The sequence below is a fragment of the Elephas maximus genome, chromosome 9, assembly GCF_024166365.1.
Source record: "Elephas maximus indicus isolate mEleMax1 chromosome 9, mEleMax1 primary haplotype, whole genome shotgun sequence".
Classification (NCBI taxonomy): Eukaryota; Metazoa; Chordata; class Mammalia; order Proboscidea; family Elephantidae; genus Elephas; species Elephas maximus.
This window is the reverse complement of record NC_064827.1, coordinates 103,205,051-103,219,600: the sequence shown is the minus strand read 5'-3', so window position 1 is coordinate 103,219,600 and position 14,550 is coordinate 103,205,051. Positions and strand designations below refer to the sequence as shown.

The 14,550-nt window shown below is 33.9% G+C and overlaps 1 protein-coding gene across 3 annotated transcripts in view; it reads left to right on the top strand.

Moving 5' to 3' along the window:
• The window catches only part of AGTPBP1 (ATP/GTP binding carboxypeptidase 1), a 186,516-nt gene that overhangs the window by 54,116 nt on the left and 117,850 nt on the right, over positions 1-14,550 (top strand). For all 3 annotated transcript variants that reach the window (XM_049895307.1, XM_049895309.1, XM_049895308.1), the window contains 2 exons: positions 2,271-2,364; positions 13,146-13,183. In XM_049895307.1, coding sequence (XP_049751264.1) covers positions 2,271-2,364; positions 13,146-13,183 — 132 coding nt within the window. The remainder of the gene's footprint in view (positions 1-2,270; positions 2,365-13,145; positions 13,184-14,550) is intronic.

Genomic DNA, 14,550 nt, shown 5'->3' with positions numbered 1-14,550 from the left:
AGGAACCTCTGAGAAAGCTGGCTAGAAGAGGGATCACACAGACAGAGCCTCAGTTGAATGTCCCCCACAACACACACATTCTCATTTAACAATATTAGGTCCCAAACCTATGAGATGTCCATTTTCTTCTTTATTCTCTGACTGTGGAATTGGAGTGGTTAAACAAAGAACCAAAACTGAAATTGTAGAATACAGTAAAACCTGTGAAAACCAGAACCTGTGTAAAGTGGAAACCTTAAATATTTTCCACTAATAGAATAGGAAAATAGTAAGCCGGCACCCTGTCAAAGGCGGAAAACTTTCGAGACCTGGAAAAACAAGGCAGTCTTGTCTAGTCTGGCTAACATAGGTTTCCCTGTATATGTTATTACAGAATATGATTATAAAATAATGATAATGAAAGTGCTAGATATGTGTATGTATGTATGTGTAAGTACATATGTATGTATTTACATATATACATGCACGTATGTATACATATGTACACACACGTACCCCTTGACAATATGAGTAGCGTAAATGGTTAAGTGTTCAGCTACTAGTTGAAAGGTTGGTGGTTCAAACCCACCCAGAAGGCGAGCCTTGGAAGACAGGCCTGGTGACCTGCTTCTGAAAGATCACAGCCTTGAAAAGTCCATGGAGCAGTTCTCCTCTGCACACATGTGGTCACCATGAGTTGGAATCAGCTTGACAACTAATAACAACAAAAACATGCTTGGGGAAAATAGCATTGAGCACTTAGTTAACACTTAGATAATTAAAAAGAATGTAAGGAAATGAAATTAGGAACAGAGCAATAAACACAGGAAAGCAGAAAAATAGTAAAGAAAAAAATGAAAAAGTATATATTAGAAAATAGGAAAACAGTTCATTTAAAAAAAACTGAATTGGATTAAAAAATATAGCACAGAGATAAAATTAGAAGGGATAAGGTAGTTATAAACAGATACAGAGGAAGTTAAAGTCATACAAAATGTGAGGAACTACATTTTGATGGAATTTTATTGAATTAACCACTAGAAGGCTAGAAAATGGTTTGTAATTTTGTTATTGATGTTCGTTCAGAGTTGAAAATGTTGGGCAGAGTTTTCTGGTTAGATAATGTTTGCATATTCATGTGAAACGCTAAAATTGTTCGCTCTTTTTTTCTTGCTACAACTGCTTTGGTTAAGTTCTCATCGCCTTTTACCTAGACCACAGCCTCCTAACATGTTTTGCAAATCCATCTTCCCCAGGGTGGTGTGTTCATTTAAAAAGCAAATCTGATTTGTTGTTCCTTTTGGGCGATTCTTGGTAGCTGAAAGAATTAACAACTTACAGAGCCCTTCATAATTTGTTTCTTAGCTTCTATTCCCATCTCATCTTCCCATTTGTATGCCTTTGTCTGATACGACATGCTCTAACAACATGTAACTGCTCATACTTGGGTCGTTCATTGTCTCTGCTCTATTGTCCATGTTAATCCTGTCTTCAGAGATACCCCAGAGCCACATCCATCCCTTAACTCCAATTTAGCTAGGAAAGAATTCCTAGCTAACACCTTAAAATTAATCTTAAAAATTAAGCCCAAGCATCATTTTCTCCAGAAATGCCTTCTGTTCTACTCTGGATTATGGGCCCCTCAGTGGTGTAAGGATGGTGAGACTTTGTCTCACGTACTTTGGACATGCTATCAGAAGAGATGAGTCCCTGGAGAAGGACATCATGCTTGGTAAAGTAGAGGGTCAGTGCAAAAGAGGAAGATCCTCGGTGGGATGGATTGACACAGTGGCTGCAACAGTGGGCTGAAGCGTAACGATTGTGAGGATGGCGCAGGACCGGACAATGTTTTGTTCTGTTGTACATAGAGTCGCTATGAGTCGGAATCGACTCAACGGCACCTAACAACAACAGTGGTGTAGCCTAAGTGACCTGAATGCAGAGATGGTTTATTTTTTTCCGTGAATCTTCACATCCTGGTATTTAGTAGAGTTCACTAAATTTGTTGAATAAACAAATGGAGCAACTTAAATGTTTTTTATAACAATATTTTTTTCCTTTAGTTACTATTACTTGTTTGGGAATTTCTTTACAACTTCCCATAAAAAATAAACAAAACAAAACACAAAAGAATCCTCCCTTTGAGTGATCGGTTAAGGTGAACTTTAGGAGTGACTTAACTTCACATTTATTGAACAGTTTGTATGTGTTTTTGGCTGTGTAGCTCACGAAGTGTGCACCTTTTTAGTTACTGAGGTTTTTTAATCATTTTGTGTCTTTTTCTCCCACAGCCGTGAATTCAGTATCCTTAGGGAAAAATGGAGTTGTGGAACTGATGTTTAAAATTATTGGACCATTTAGTAAGAAGAATTCAGGTCTTATGAAGTGAGTAAATGTTTTGAATATAAATAGGGGTTATCTGTGTGATACTGGGCCTCGTTATCTTGGTCTGTACAATGAGCAGGTTGAATTAAATTGTACCTAGGGTTCTTTCTTAGTTCTTAAATAGTGACTATTATCATAAAGATTTTCTTTTGTATAAAGTTTAACCTTCGAATATGTACCAAAATTAGAATATATTAAATTCATTTAATATAGTGTTTATATAAATTTAGGTTTTGAACATTCCTAGATACTGTGAATAAGGAAAAAAGATCCTTTATAGAGTATTGTTCATTCAGAAACATTTATTGAGTGCCTACTGTTTCCTCACCCAGTGCTGCAGTTTTTTTTTTAGTAATTGCTCCTTCGTTTTCATGATTAGCTGAACATGTCTTAAATTTATCCATTTCCATTTTGTCAAAATTGTGTCATTTCTTTTTTTTCTAATCTTGTTACATTCACAGGCCTTTTGACCTTAGAAAATGAAAGCAGTTTTCAATGACTTGGTTATATTTAATATTTTCTTTACTCATATTAGAGGTCATTCTTTTTTTTAAAAAAAAATCTTTATCATGGAACTTTTCAAGTATATATATAGAGTGAATATCATATTGCATAAACTAATTAAATACATTGAAATGATTATATTGATTACTTGTATTATATTCAACAGTTACAAATATTCTGCCACTTTTATTTAATTTACTGCCCCTTCACACTTCTGCTTGTTTTGCTGGAATTTTCTAAAGCAAATCCCAGGCATATATATATATATACATACATACATATATATATATATATAAAATATAAAAAAAAATTAAAATAGCTAGGATTATCATATATGTATTTATATATATGATAAAATATCTACAATTGGTTTACAAAAAAAGAATATATACTTTATATATATAAATTATGTATCCTTTTTTTTTTCTGTAAACCAATCCTAGATATTTTATCATTTTCCCCTAATACATCAACATAAAGCTCTAGTAAATAAACTCAAACCAAAAACCAAACCCATTGCTGTTGAATCAGTCCCAACTCATAGCGACCCAATATGGCAGAGTAGAACTGCCACACAGCTGGTGGATTCAAACTGCTGACATTTTGGTTAGCAGCTGAACTCTTAACCACTGAGCCACCAGGCCTCCAAACTGTTGCCATGGTATTGATTCCACCTCGTAGCAACCTTACAGGACAGAGTAGAACCACCCCATAGGTTTTCCAAGGAACTGCTGGTGGATTCAAACTGCTCACCTTTTGGTTAGCAGCCAAGCTTTTAACCACTGGGACATTAGTCCTAATAAATAAAGACTTTAAAAAATAACATACTATAGTTACACCTAACAAAATTATTTATTCCTTAGTAGAATCTAAAATTCATTCTGTGTTCAATTTTCTCCAGTTGTCTCAAAGTTCTCCTTTTACAGTTGGTTTATTTGAATTAGAATTATTCCTCTTACTTAGGAAATTTCTAAACATACACAAAGGTAGAAAGAATAGTATTGTGAACCCTGATACGATATATATGATACCTGTATAGCACCCAATTTCAAAAATTAGCAATCTGCCATTTTTATTTCATCTAATCCTCCCCTATTTTTTTTCCCCCCTCTGGAGTATTTTAAAGCAAATATCAGCTATTACAGTTAATCTGTAAATTCCATAATATGCTCAATATCAGATATAAACCTTTTTCTTTAAGCATTTCTACAATATCCTTTCTGTACCCTACAGTACTAGTAACAATTCCTTAATATCATCTGTTATTTTCTGATTATCTAAGAAAAGTCTTTTTACAGTTGGTTTGTTCAAGTCAGGTTTCAGATAAGGTCTCTACATTGTATTTGGTTGATACGTCTCTTATTCTTATTAAATCAGGAACAAACTCTCCTGTTTTGCTTTATTTGTTGAAGGATCTTGGTGGGGGTGGGGTGGGGTGAGGTGATAAGTCTTGTAGGATGTTCCACACTCTGGGCTGGGATGACTGTACCCTTGGGTTTTTTAACAAGTAGGTACATCCCTTATAAAATCTGTAGACTCTTAGAGTTAGAGCCTTGACTATATTTGATTCTTGTTTTTTTTTTTTTTGTCAAAATTATTTCATCAGTGGTGCCGGATACCTTGTTTTGCATCACTTAAGAATGTTGAGCTTCGGTGATACGTCCATTATAAATGTTTCCATCAACTTTTCATCTAATGATTTAGTAGCCTTTCATGACATACCTTAGATCCTTTATTTCATTGGGGATTGCAAAAAGTGAATTTTCTAATTATCACATTCTGTATTTATTAGCTGTGATTCTTTTATAGTGAAGAGCTTTTCCACATCAACTGTTTTGTTAAATTTTACTCTTAAATAAGGTTTAGAACATTTCCAGTCTTTTCACTCTTTCTTTATAAAGGTCAAAATATTTTAGATTGAACACTTCTCAAAAATTAGAGTTTACTTGCATATACATTTATTAAAATATTATTTGGTAGGGTGGCTTAACGTATTTACTTATGGAGAGATACCCAGTCCTAAGCTTCTGATAAAGTAGCAAGACAAGGGAAATCATTGAATCACAATTAGTATGAACTTACAGAATCAGTGTACTATAGTGGTTTAGAGATAACCTCAGTTACTTACGCTATGAGTCGGAATCGACTTGACGGCAGTGGGTTTTCTGTTACTTACAGGCTCTTGACAGGAAGCAACTTACTTAACCTATTGTGCTTCAATTTCATGTTTGTAAAATGATAACGGTAGTGCCTACAGCATAAGGTTGTTATTAATATTTAATAATTTAACAAGCACAGTGTCTGTGCTAAGGTAATATAATTAGTATAGGTGATTAATGTAGTAACGTGGGTGTGAGTGAATCCCAGCTAAGAATAAAACTTTATTAATATACCATTCCTGCCCTTGATCTTTAAAGTACTTCATAATCTATCTTTTATCTAATGGATCTGATCTCATGATTCAGGCTACCGTATTGTAACCAAGTTACTAAATCCAATATAAAATGTTTCTAGGAGAAATAGAACATTTCAGAAATATTTGAAGGTATCTTTGTAGTATACCACATGGCTTATATTCAAGCCATGTTGAAATCAGTGAATCTCAGACTTTTATAAAAAAAATATAGTTATCTAAATTATTCCTTTATTTTTTCTATTTCTACTTTAAACAGAAAAACTGTCTTCATTTTTACTTAAAAAAATTCACTGTTCAAACATCTTTATCTGATTTCTTGTCATTTTTAGTAATCAGAACGTTCTCCCCACTAATTTAAAAAAACTCAGACTTTTAAAGCTTTCTATGTTAGTTCTTGCTCTCCTTCAACAATACCCTGAATTTAGTGGGAAGAAGACTGAGAGAGGTCATTTATGTTTGAGGGATGATGCTTCCCTTTAGGATTTCCTTATCTTCCCAATAATAGATTTCAGATTTAAACACTGTTAATTCAGAAGGAGGTGACTCAAGAAGTTGTAACCCCTTCTGTCTTCTTGAGTTTCCCCACAGGTTTGGAGGTCAGTGCGAGGACCAGCCTTAACTTAAAGTATATGTAACTTCTTGGGTACCTGGGACTTTTCCTCCTTCACTCCTCCTAAATAAATAAGCGACAGACTGCTTTTTAAGGCATTATTGGTTGTATTGATTGATAGAATGGTATTGGTAAACTAATTCTAGAGTATGCGGGGAGAAAACTTTACATTAATCTTGAAAATACTCTGTGTGGGAAATATGCAGATTGGAAAAATATGGGGAAGCATAAAATATTGATAGTGAGAAATTTTAATCAATTAATGTAATCCAGTATTTCAAAATTCCTTTGCAACTTTTGCATTGTAAATTCATACTGGCTTATAAGTATCAAGCAATTTCAGAAATTCCTTTGTTCTTAAGTTTTTTTTTAAGTGCCTTTTTATTGAGGTTTTGGCAAAAATATAAAGATGACTTTGCACTAAACTTTATCATTTCTTTTAATCTAGTAAACTATTGTTTTTTTCCCAAATTTTATTTTTGTTCTTGAGAATATACACAATCAAACATAACACCAGTTCAGCAGTTTCTGCTTGTACTGTTTGGTGACATTGATTACATTCTTCAAGTTGTGCAGCCACTCTCATCCTCCTTTTCTGAGTTGTTCCTCTCCCATTAACAAACTCACTGCCCCTTCAGATTCCTATTAATAGTTCAACTTGCCTTTGTTAATTTGATGCCATATAGATAGTTGTTAAAAAAGCTCTGTGCTCAAGGCAGACATATTTTACTAGTTAAGCTAAACTATTGTTTGGTTTTAAGACGACTTCAGGGGATATTTTTGGTTTAAGGTTTAAAGATGATCTCAGGATGATAGTTTCAGGGGTTCACCTACCTACCATGGCTCCAGAATTCTGAAGTCCATGAGAATTTTGAAATTCTGTTTTGCATTTTCCCCCTTTGGGTCAGGATTCTTTTATGGAATCTTTGATCAGAATGTGCAGTAATGGTAGCTGGGTACCATCAAGTTCTTCTGGTCTTGTGGCAGAGGTGGCGGTTGTTCATGGAGGCATTTAGTCACGGGTTCCATGTCCTCCTCCTATTCTGGACTCTCCTTCTTCCTCTGTTGCTGCAGGTGAATAGAGAGACCAATTGTGTCTTGGATGGCCAATTGAAAAGCTTTTGAGACCCCAGGCACTGTTCATCAAATTAGGAGAGCAGAAGCACTAAACACGTTATTAGGCCAATTAACTGGGATGTCCCATGAAACCATGACCCTAAACGTCCAAACCAAGAAACCAAATCCCATGAGGTATTTGGTTGTAAATAAGCAGCTTCAGCAGCCACTCTTTTTTGTTGAGGATTGGTTTTTCTATTCTGCAGTGTTTTAGTTTTCATTGTATAAGTCCTTCATGTCCCTGGTTAAATTTATTCATAGGTATTTTATTCTCTTAGAGGCTATTGTAAATGGAGTTTTTTCTCTAATTTCCTTTTCAGATTTCTCATTGCTGATGTATAGAAACTGAACTGATTTTTGCTTGTTGACTTTGTACCTTGCAACTTTGCTAAATTCCTCTATTAGCTCTAGAAATTTTTTTTGTGGGCTCTTTAGGATTTTCTCTATACAGAATCATATTATCTGTGCATAGAGATAATTTTACTTCTTTTCCAGTCTGGATACCTTTTACTTCTTATTGCTCTGGCTAGGACTTCTAACACAATATTGAATAGAAGTGGTGAATGTGGGCACCCTTCTGTTGTTCATGATTTCAAGAGGAAAGCTCTCAGTCTTTATCCATTAAGTATAATGTTGGCTGTTGGCTTTTCATATATGCCAGAATCATATTGAGGATTTTCCCTTCTATTCTTGTCTTTTTATAGGGTTGTCATCAAGAAAGTATATTGGATTTTATCACATACTTTTTCTGCATTCATAGAGATTATTATGTGGTTCTTTTCCTTTGTTCTATTGATGCGGTGTATTATGTTGATTGATTTTCTTATATTCAACCATCCCTGTATTCCTGGAATAAATCCTTCTTGGTCGTGGTGTGTTACTCTTTTTATATGCCGTTGGATTCTGTTTGCTAGTATTTTGTTGCGAATTCTTGCATCTTTATTCATAAGAGACATTGGCCTGTAGTTTTCTTTTCTTGTGGCATTTTTATCTGGTTTGGGTATCAGCGTTATGTTTGCTTCATAGAATTAAATTTGGGAGTAGTCCTTCCTTCTTTATCTTTTGGAAAAGTTTAAACAAGCATTGGGGTCAGTTCTTCTCTAAATGTTTTGTAGTAATCCCCAGCGAAGGCATCTGGTCCGGGACTTTTTTTCTTTGTTGGGAGGTTTTTGACCACTAATTCTATCTCTTGTTATGAGTCTCTTGAGACTTTCTATTTCCTCTTGGTTCAGTTTCACAATTGTTCTGAATCCGTCACAATTTTCTTTATTTTTATCAGGTCAGTTGTAATGTCCTCTCTTTCATTTTTAATTTTGGTTATTTGCATCTTTTCTTGGTCAGTGTATCTAAAGGTTTATCAATTTTTTAATCTTTTCAAAGAACCAGTTTCTGGTTTTATTGATTCCATTGTTTTTCTGTTTTCAGTTTTATTTATTTCTGCTCTAATCTTTGTTATTTCCATTCTTCTGGTAGGTTAAGGCTTAGTTTGCTTTTCTCTTTCTAGTTCCTAGAGTTGCTGAGTTGGGCTGTTGATTCGAGATCTTTTTTCATGTAGGCATTTATTGCCATAAGTTAGGCCTCTGAGTACTACCTCCGCTACGTTCCATAAGTTTTGATATTGTGCTTTAATTTTCATTTTACTCTAGAAAATTTGTGATTTCTTCCTTGACCCATTGGTAGTTTAATAGTGTGTTGTTTAATTTACATGTGTGTATTTTCCAGGTTTTTTTTTCTGTTGTTGATTTCAAGCTTCACTCAGTTGTGATCAGAGAAAATACTTGTATGATTTCAGTCATTTTAAGTTTATCAAGACTTGTTTTATGACCTAAAATGTGACCTTTTCTGGAGAATCCATGTGTACTGGAGTAGAATGTGTATTGTGTGGTTTTTGGTTAGAGTGTTCTATATATGTCTGTTAAGTGTGGTTGGTTTCTAGTATCACTTAAGTCCTCTGTTTCCTTGTTAATCTTTCTAGACATTCTGTCCAATATTGAAAGTGGTGTTTTGAAGTCTCCAACTATTATTGTAATACTACCTGTTTCCCCCTTCAATTCTATCAGTGTTTATGTATTTAGGTGATCGATGTTGGGTGCATATATATTTATAATTGTTAAATCTTCTTGATTAATTTACTCTTTTATCACTATATAATGTCCATCTTTATTTCTCCTGACAGATTTTGTCTTAAACGCTACTTTGTCTGATGTTAAGAGTGCCACCTCTGTTCACTTTTGGTTATTATTTGCATGGAATTTTTTTTCCCATCCTTTGATTTTCAACCTATTTATGTCCTTGGGTTTAAGGTGTGATTTTTTTTTTTTATTAGCATATAGCTGGGCCATGTTTTCTATTCATTCTATCATGTTTTAACCTTTTTTTTTTTTTGGTCATATGAAAGAAAAAGAACATTTATTTTGAAGAAAATATTTTAATACCTAATATTAATGTATTTATCTTTATATTGAAGGCAGTCGTAAAATACATATTTTTAATATTTTTTGTGAAGAAAAAGGCCCATGAAGGCAGAAAGGGACCAGTGCCCATGAAAATTGTAATGTACCCTGGGCATATATAAACCAATGAAATCATTACCACAATCAAGATAATGAATATTTCCATCACCCTTAAAAGTTTTATTGTGTCCTTTTGTAATCCCCCTTCCCTGGCCCCCCACAATGCTTACCCCTCTTTGTCTCCAGTTAGCCACTCTTCTGCTCTCTGTCACTGTAGATTAGTTTGCATTTTCAGAAATTTTATATAAATGAAAACATAAACGCAGTCATCTGGTATATGTTCCTTTTTTTGTGATCTGACTTTTTTTTAATGCATCGCCATTGTTTTGCCATTCACTTACTTTGTTGCATGTATCAATAACTTATTTCTTGTAACTGTTGAGTACTATTCCATTGTATGGGGATACCACAGTTTATCTGTTCACTTGTTGATAGGCATATGGGAAGTTTCTAGTTTATGGCTATTGCAAATAAAGCCACTATGAACATTTATGTACACAACTTTGTATGGCCATATATTTTTATTTCTGTGGGGGTAAATACCTAGGAATGGAACGGCAGGATCATGTGGTAGCTGTATGTTTAACTTTTCAAAAAGCTTTCTTTCCCCATAATATTAAATCTTTCCTCTAGCTATTTGAACACATGGAGTACAATTATAATAAGTGGTTTTATGTTCTTGTCTTCTAGCATCTGTGTCAGTTCTGGGTTGGTTTTGATTGTTTTTTTCCTCATCATTATGGCTCTCCTTTCCCTGTCTTTTTGCATGCCTGGCAATTTTTGACTGTAAGCCAGACATTGTGAATTTTACTTTGTTGGGTGCTGGATATTTTTGTATTACTGTAAATATCCTTGAGGTTTATCATGGGATACAGTTAAATTACTGGGAACAGTTTTATCTGTTCAAGTCTTGCCTTTAAAGTTGTTAGGTGGGATCAGAGCAGTGTTTAGGGCTGATTATTACCCACTACTGAGGTAAAATCCTCCTGAGTACTGTACCGCAGGCCCTACGAATTTTGAAAGCTTACGGTCTGGTTGGTGGGAACAGACACTATTCCCAGCCCTGTGGGAGCATTGGCAGTGTTCTCCAGTCTTTTTGGATGGCTTTTCTCCCAGCTTCTGGTAGATAGTTATACCTCAGAAAATCTCTGGGCTTTCTGTATAGCTTTTTTTCTTAAGTATTCTTACCTGTGAGCTATGGCCAACTTGGTGTCTCTGGACTCTACGTGTCCTCAACTCTGTGTCCTTAACTCAGGGAATCCGTGTGTTCAGCTCAGGGAATGTGTGTGTTCAACTCAGGAAATCTATTCTCAACTAGGTTCCATCTCCCTGCACTGTGGCGTGGTAACTCTCTCAAGGTGTAATAATCTGGTGTAATGGTAGGGCTCCCCTCGCTTGTTCCCCGTCTGTTATGGGTCACTATCCTTTGTTTCCCGATGTCCAGTATCTTAAACAGTTCTTCCATATATTTTGTTTGTTTTTCTTTTTTTCCATTTGTATCAGGAGGGTAGATCCAGTTCCTGTTACTTTATCTTGGCTGAAGTGGAAAACTAGATTGCCTTCTTAAAAGGAGACTGATATTTCTGATTTCACAATTTCATTTCTCAACAGGATGCTTAAATTATTCATTTTCAATACCATTTAATTTTTACGTGACCCTAGGCAAGCTATATAACTTCTGAAATCCTTAGTTTCCTTATCCATAAAATGTGCCAATTCTATGGATCAGAGTTGTTTTAAGAACTAAACTAGGTAACACATAGAGTACCTGTAATGGTCTCTAACTGTCAAGTTTTGCTGAATTATAGTTTTCTTTCTCCTTTTTTTCATAAATTGCACTTCACTCAAAATATCCATTTAGTTCTCTGCAAACAGAGAACCAATTTAAAAACCGTCCTTATTCTGATAGTTTTATAATCTCATGTATATTTTATTGTATAACTATAAAATTAGGGAAAGTTTCTAACCAATAGTTCAGTGCTATGAAAATTCAATATGTAACCGCGTAATGCTTATTTCCTTTATTATTGTGGTAAGTATACACACACAACACCCACACACACAAAACGTGCCATTTTTACATGTACAATTTAGTGACATTAATTACATTCATCAGGTTTTACATGGTTGCTTATACCAAAGTTATAACTATTAACAACTTGCTCTAGAACTTAACAGTAAGGAATGTTGTTGAGCACTTGCTCTGTACTTAGTCCTGAATTGTTTTCTGTACCACGAGTCATTATCTGTCTTAAACTTACTTCTAATCCGTTAGAAGTTAGAAGGCTTTACCTTTCCCCACATCTGAACATACCACCTCTTCTTTACCACTAATGTATGCAACTTCTACTCTGTTGCCTCATTTTTGTTTATTTGTTGAATAGTTTTTCCTTAGGCGTTTATATTTTCTTACTTTATCTAGACTGCAAAACTGTCTGGGGAAGAGATAAGTTTGTGTTTTAATGTTATGTCCATGAAGGAGCTGCTGCTGTGGGTATCTAGTAGGCATTCAATAAATGCTTAATGATGAATGAAATGCTTAAGCTTGAAAACAAATGTATTTTTAATGCAAATTAATGATACTACTTGAAATCTTGCTGAGGTACTATAGTGTGTAGCCATATGTTTTTATAGTTATTGAAATTCAGTGCCATTTCTTCAGTAACTCATTTTTTAAAAATTATTTGAACATAGATAATTGTGCTATTAAAAAAGTGGTGCTTTTAAAAGTTGATTAATGGCAGTTGATTTCACCACGTATGATTATTTATTGTCAAAGAAAATAAAAGCACCTTCAATATTTAGAACTATCCCTTTGTTGTCTAATAGTAAGAGTTTTTGAGACATTAGTTAGGCTCCTTATTCTGTTTGGTGACTTATGGCTAAAAAAGTTTTAAGGGCTTCTTCTCCGCAAACCTCCAAACTCCAGAATATTTTACATTTGTTTTAACCTTTTTGTATGATAATTATTACCTGATAAAGCTATTTTTGGAAATCCTGGTGGCATAGTGGTTAAGTCCTATGGCTGTTAACCAAAGAGTCGGCAGTTCGAATACGCCAGGCGCTCCTTGGAAACTCTATGGGGCAGTTCTACTCTGTCCTGTAGGGTCACTATGAGTCGGAATCGACTTGACGGCACTGGGTTTGGTTTTTTTTACAGCTATTTTCAGGTTAGAAAACTAAGAAGAGGATATAAAAAAAAAAAAAATTACGAACTAGATTTGTATTAAAGCTTGCTTTTGTTTTAATCCCTTTGTGAGTCAGTGTGATTCTTAAAATAGTAATGGTTCATTTGTGAACTCTGTCAGGATCAAATACAGATACCACAATTGATTCCATTTATCTGACTGCTGATATACTTAGGCATTGCTAATTTTCTTCTTTTTAAAACAAGTTTTTTTGGTGTTTTTCTGTTGATTTCTCAATCTTCCTCACATCTGATTTTAAGCTGAAGGGAGATATGCATACTGAGAAACACCATATATGTAATTGTCTATAACAAGGATAAATTTTGCAATAGATAATAGAATAATTACTTATCTAAAAAGATTGTATGGATTTACTCTTCTAGATTAATTTTACTAGTTTTGTTGTTGTTTGTGTTTTCTCGTTGTGTTGACAGGGTTGCTTTAGACACTCTTGCTGCATTGCTAAAATCAAGTAAGTTTTTAAATACTAGAAATACTAGATTCTATTTCTCTGAGTAATCTATCTACCCTGTTAAAGAAACTGGAGATGTAGATAGTCTATGTCCAAACTTCCATAGTTATAAAGCTGAATTATGATATTTTAATGTAAAAGTGGATTTGATCATCTAGTACCATTGATACACATCATAATTAATGTCATATTTTGTTGATTGAAGCTATAATTTATTTAGTAAAGTTATATAATTTATTCCAGTACATTGACTTCCTATTTTTAAGGTATTTCTATAAACATAAGGTTTTGTTAATAGAGGAAAATAATATGTAAATATATAAGTATTATTTTTTTAAAGTGAAACTAACTTTTACTGTGAGAAATATCTGGAGCAACCACCGTACCTCTCTGTAATGTATAATTTTCACTTAGAAATCTCTTCCCAGAAATTTTGTTTCTACCATAAATTGAAATTTATAACATTAAAAAAGCCATTATTAATATAAATTTTTAGGCTAACTTCAGTTAGAAATAAAGCATATTGCCTTTATTTTCAAGACTGAAGCACTGGAGTAAATGTGTCTTACCATGACATGATGCCTTTGGAGGGTAGTCATATACATTCGTATTTTTTTTTTTCTCTCCAGTATACTCCGTGTCTCTTTTAAATAGTTAGAATTTTCATTAGCAGTATCAGTAATAGCTATTAAATAAAAGACTCTCCCATAGCACATTGGTTGATTACAATTAATATTTTATGTAGCCACAATAACATTTTAGTCTTAAAGCTCTGTGTTGATGGCTTTCAATCTCTCCCCTCCCCCAAGGGAGAAATAATGAACAGGCAGTTCTTAAAACACTGTCTACCAAGGGGGAGACCCAGCTTGCTCTTAAGTTTGAATTAAGATTAATTCATAAATTAACACAGGGATATATTATTTATTTGGAGTGGATTAGAATAACTATTACAATTAAACTTTTATTAAAGCTTATTAATTATTAAATCACTGATGATAAGTCATTAGTTCTAAATCAGTGAAAACCATAAAACCCTCATAAATTTCAGGTATTTTACAGAAGCCAGTTAACCTAAAATGACTGAAACCTGTTACCTTAAGTTTTAAATAGTCTTCCTTTTACTTCCTCCCTCATTCTTCTTCAGATGAGAGCGGTGGGCAAACAGATCTGTTTACGCCATCAGAATAAAAAAGTAACTGAGAAGTAGAATGAATGTAGTTTTCGCTTAGTATGTTTTCAAATGACACATGGCACTTAGGGTGAAAATTTAACAATGCAAAATAACATTTAGTAGCACACCACATAGTTTTTAAATTTACCATGGCATTTTGGAGCATTCTTGTTTGTTGATTTTTTTTTTTTTAAAA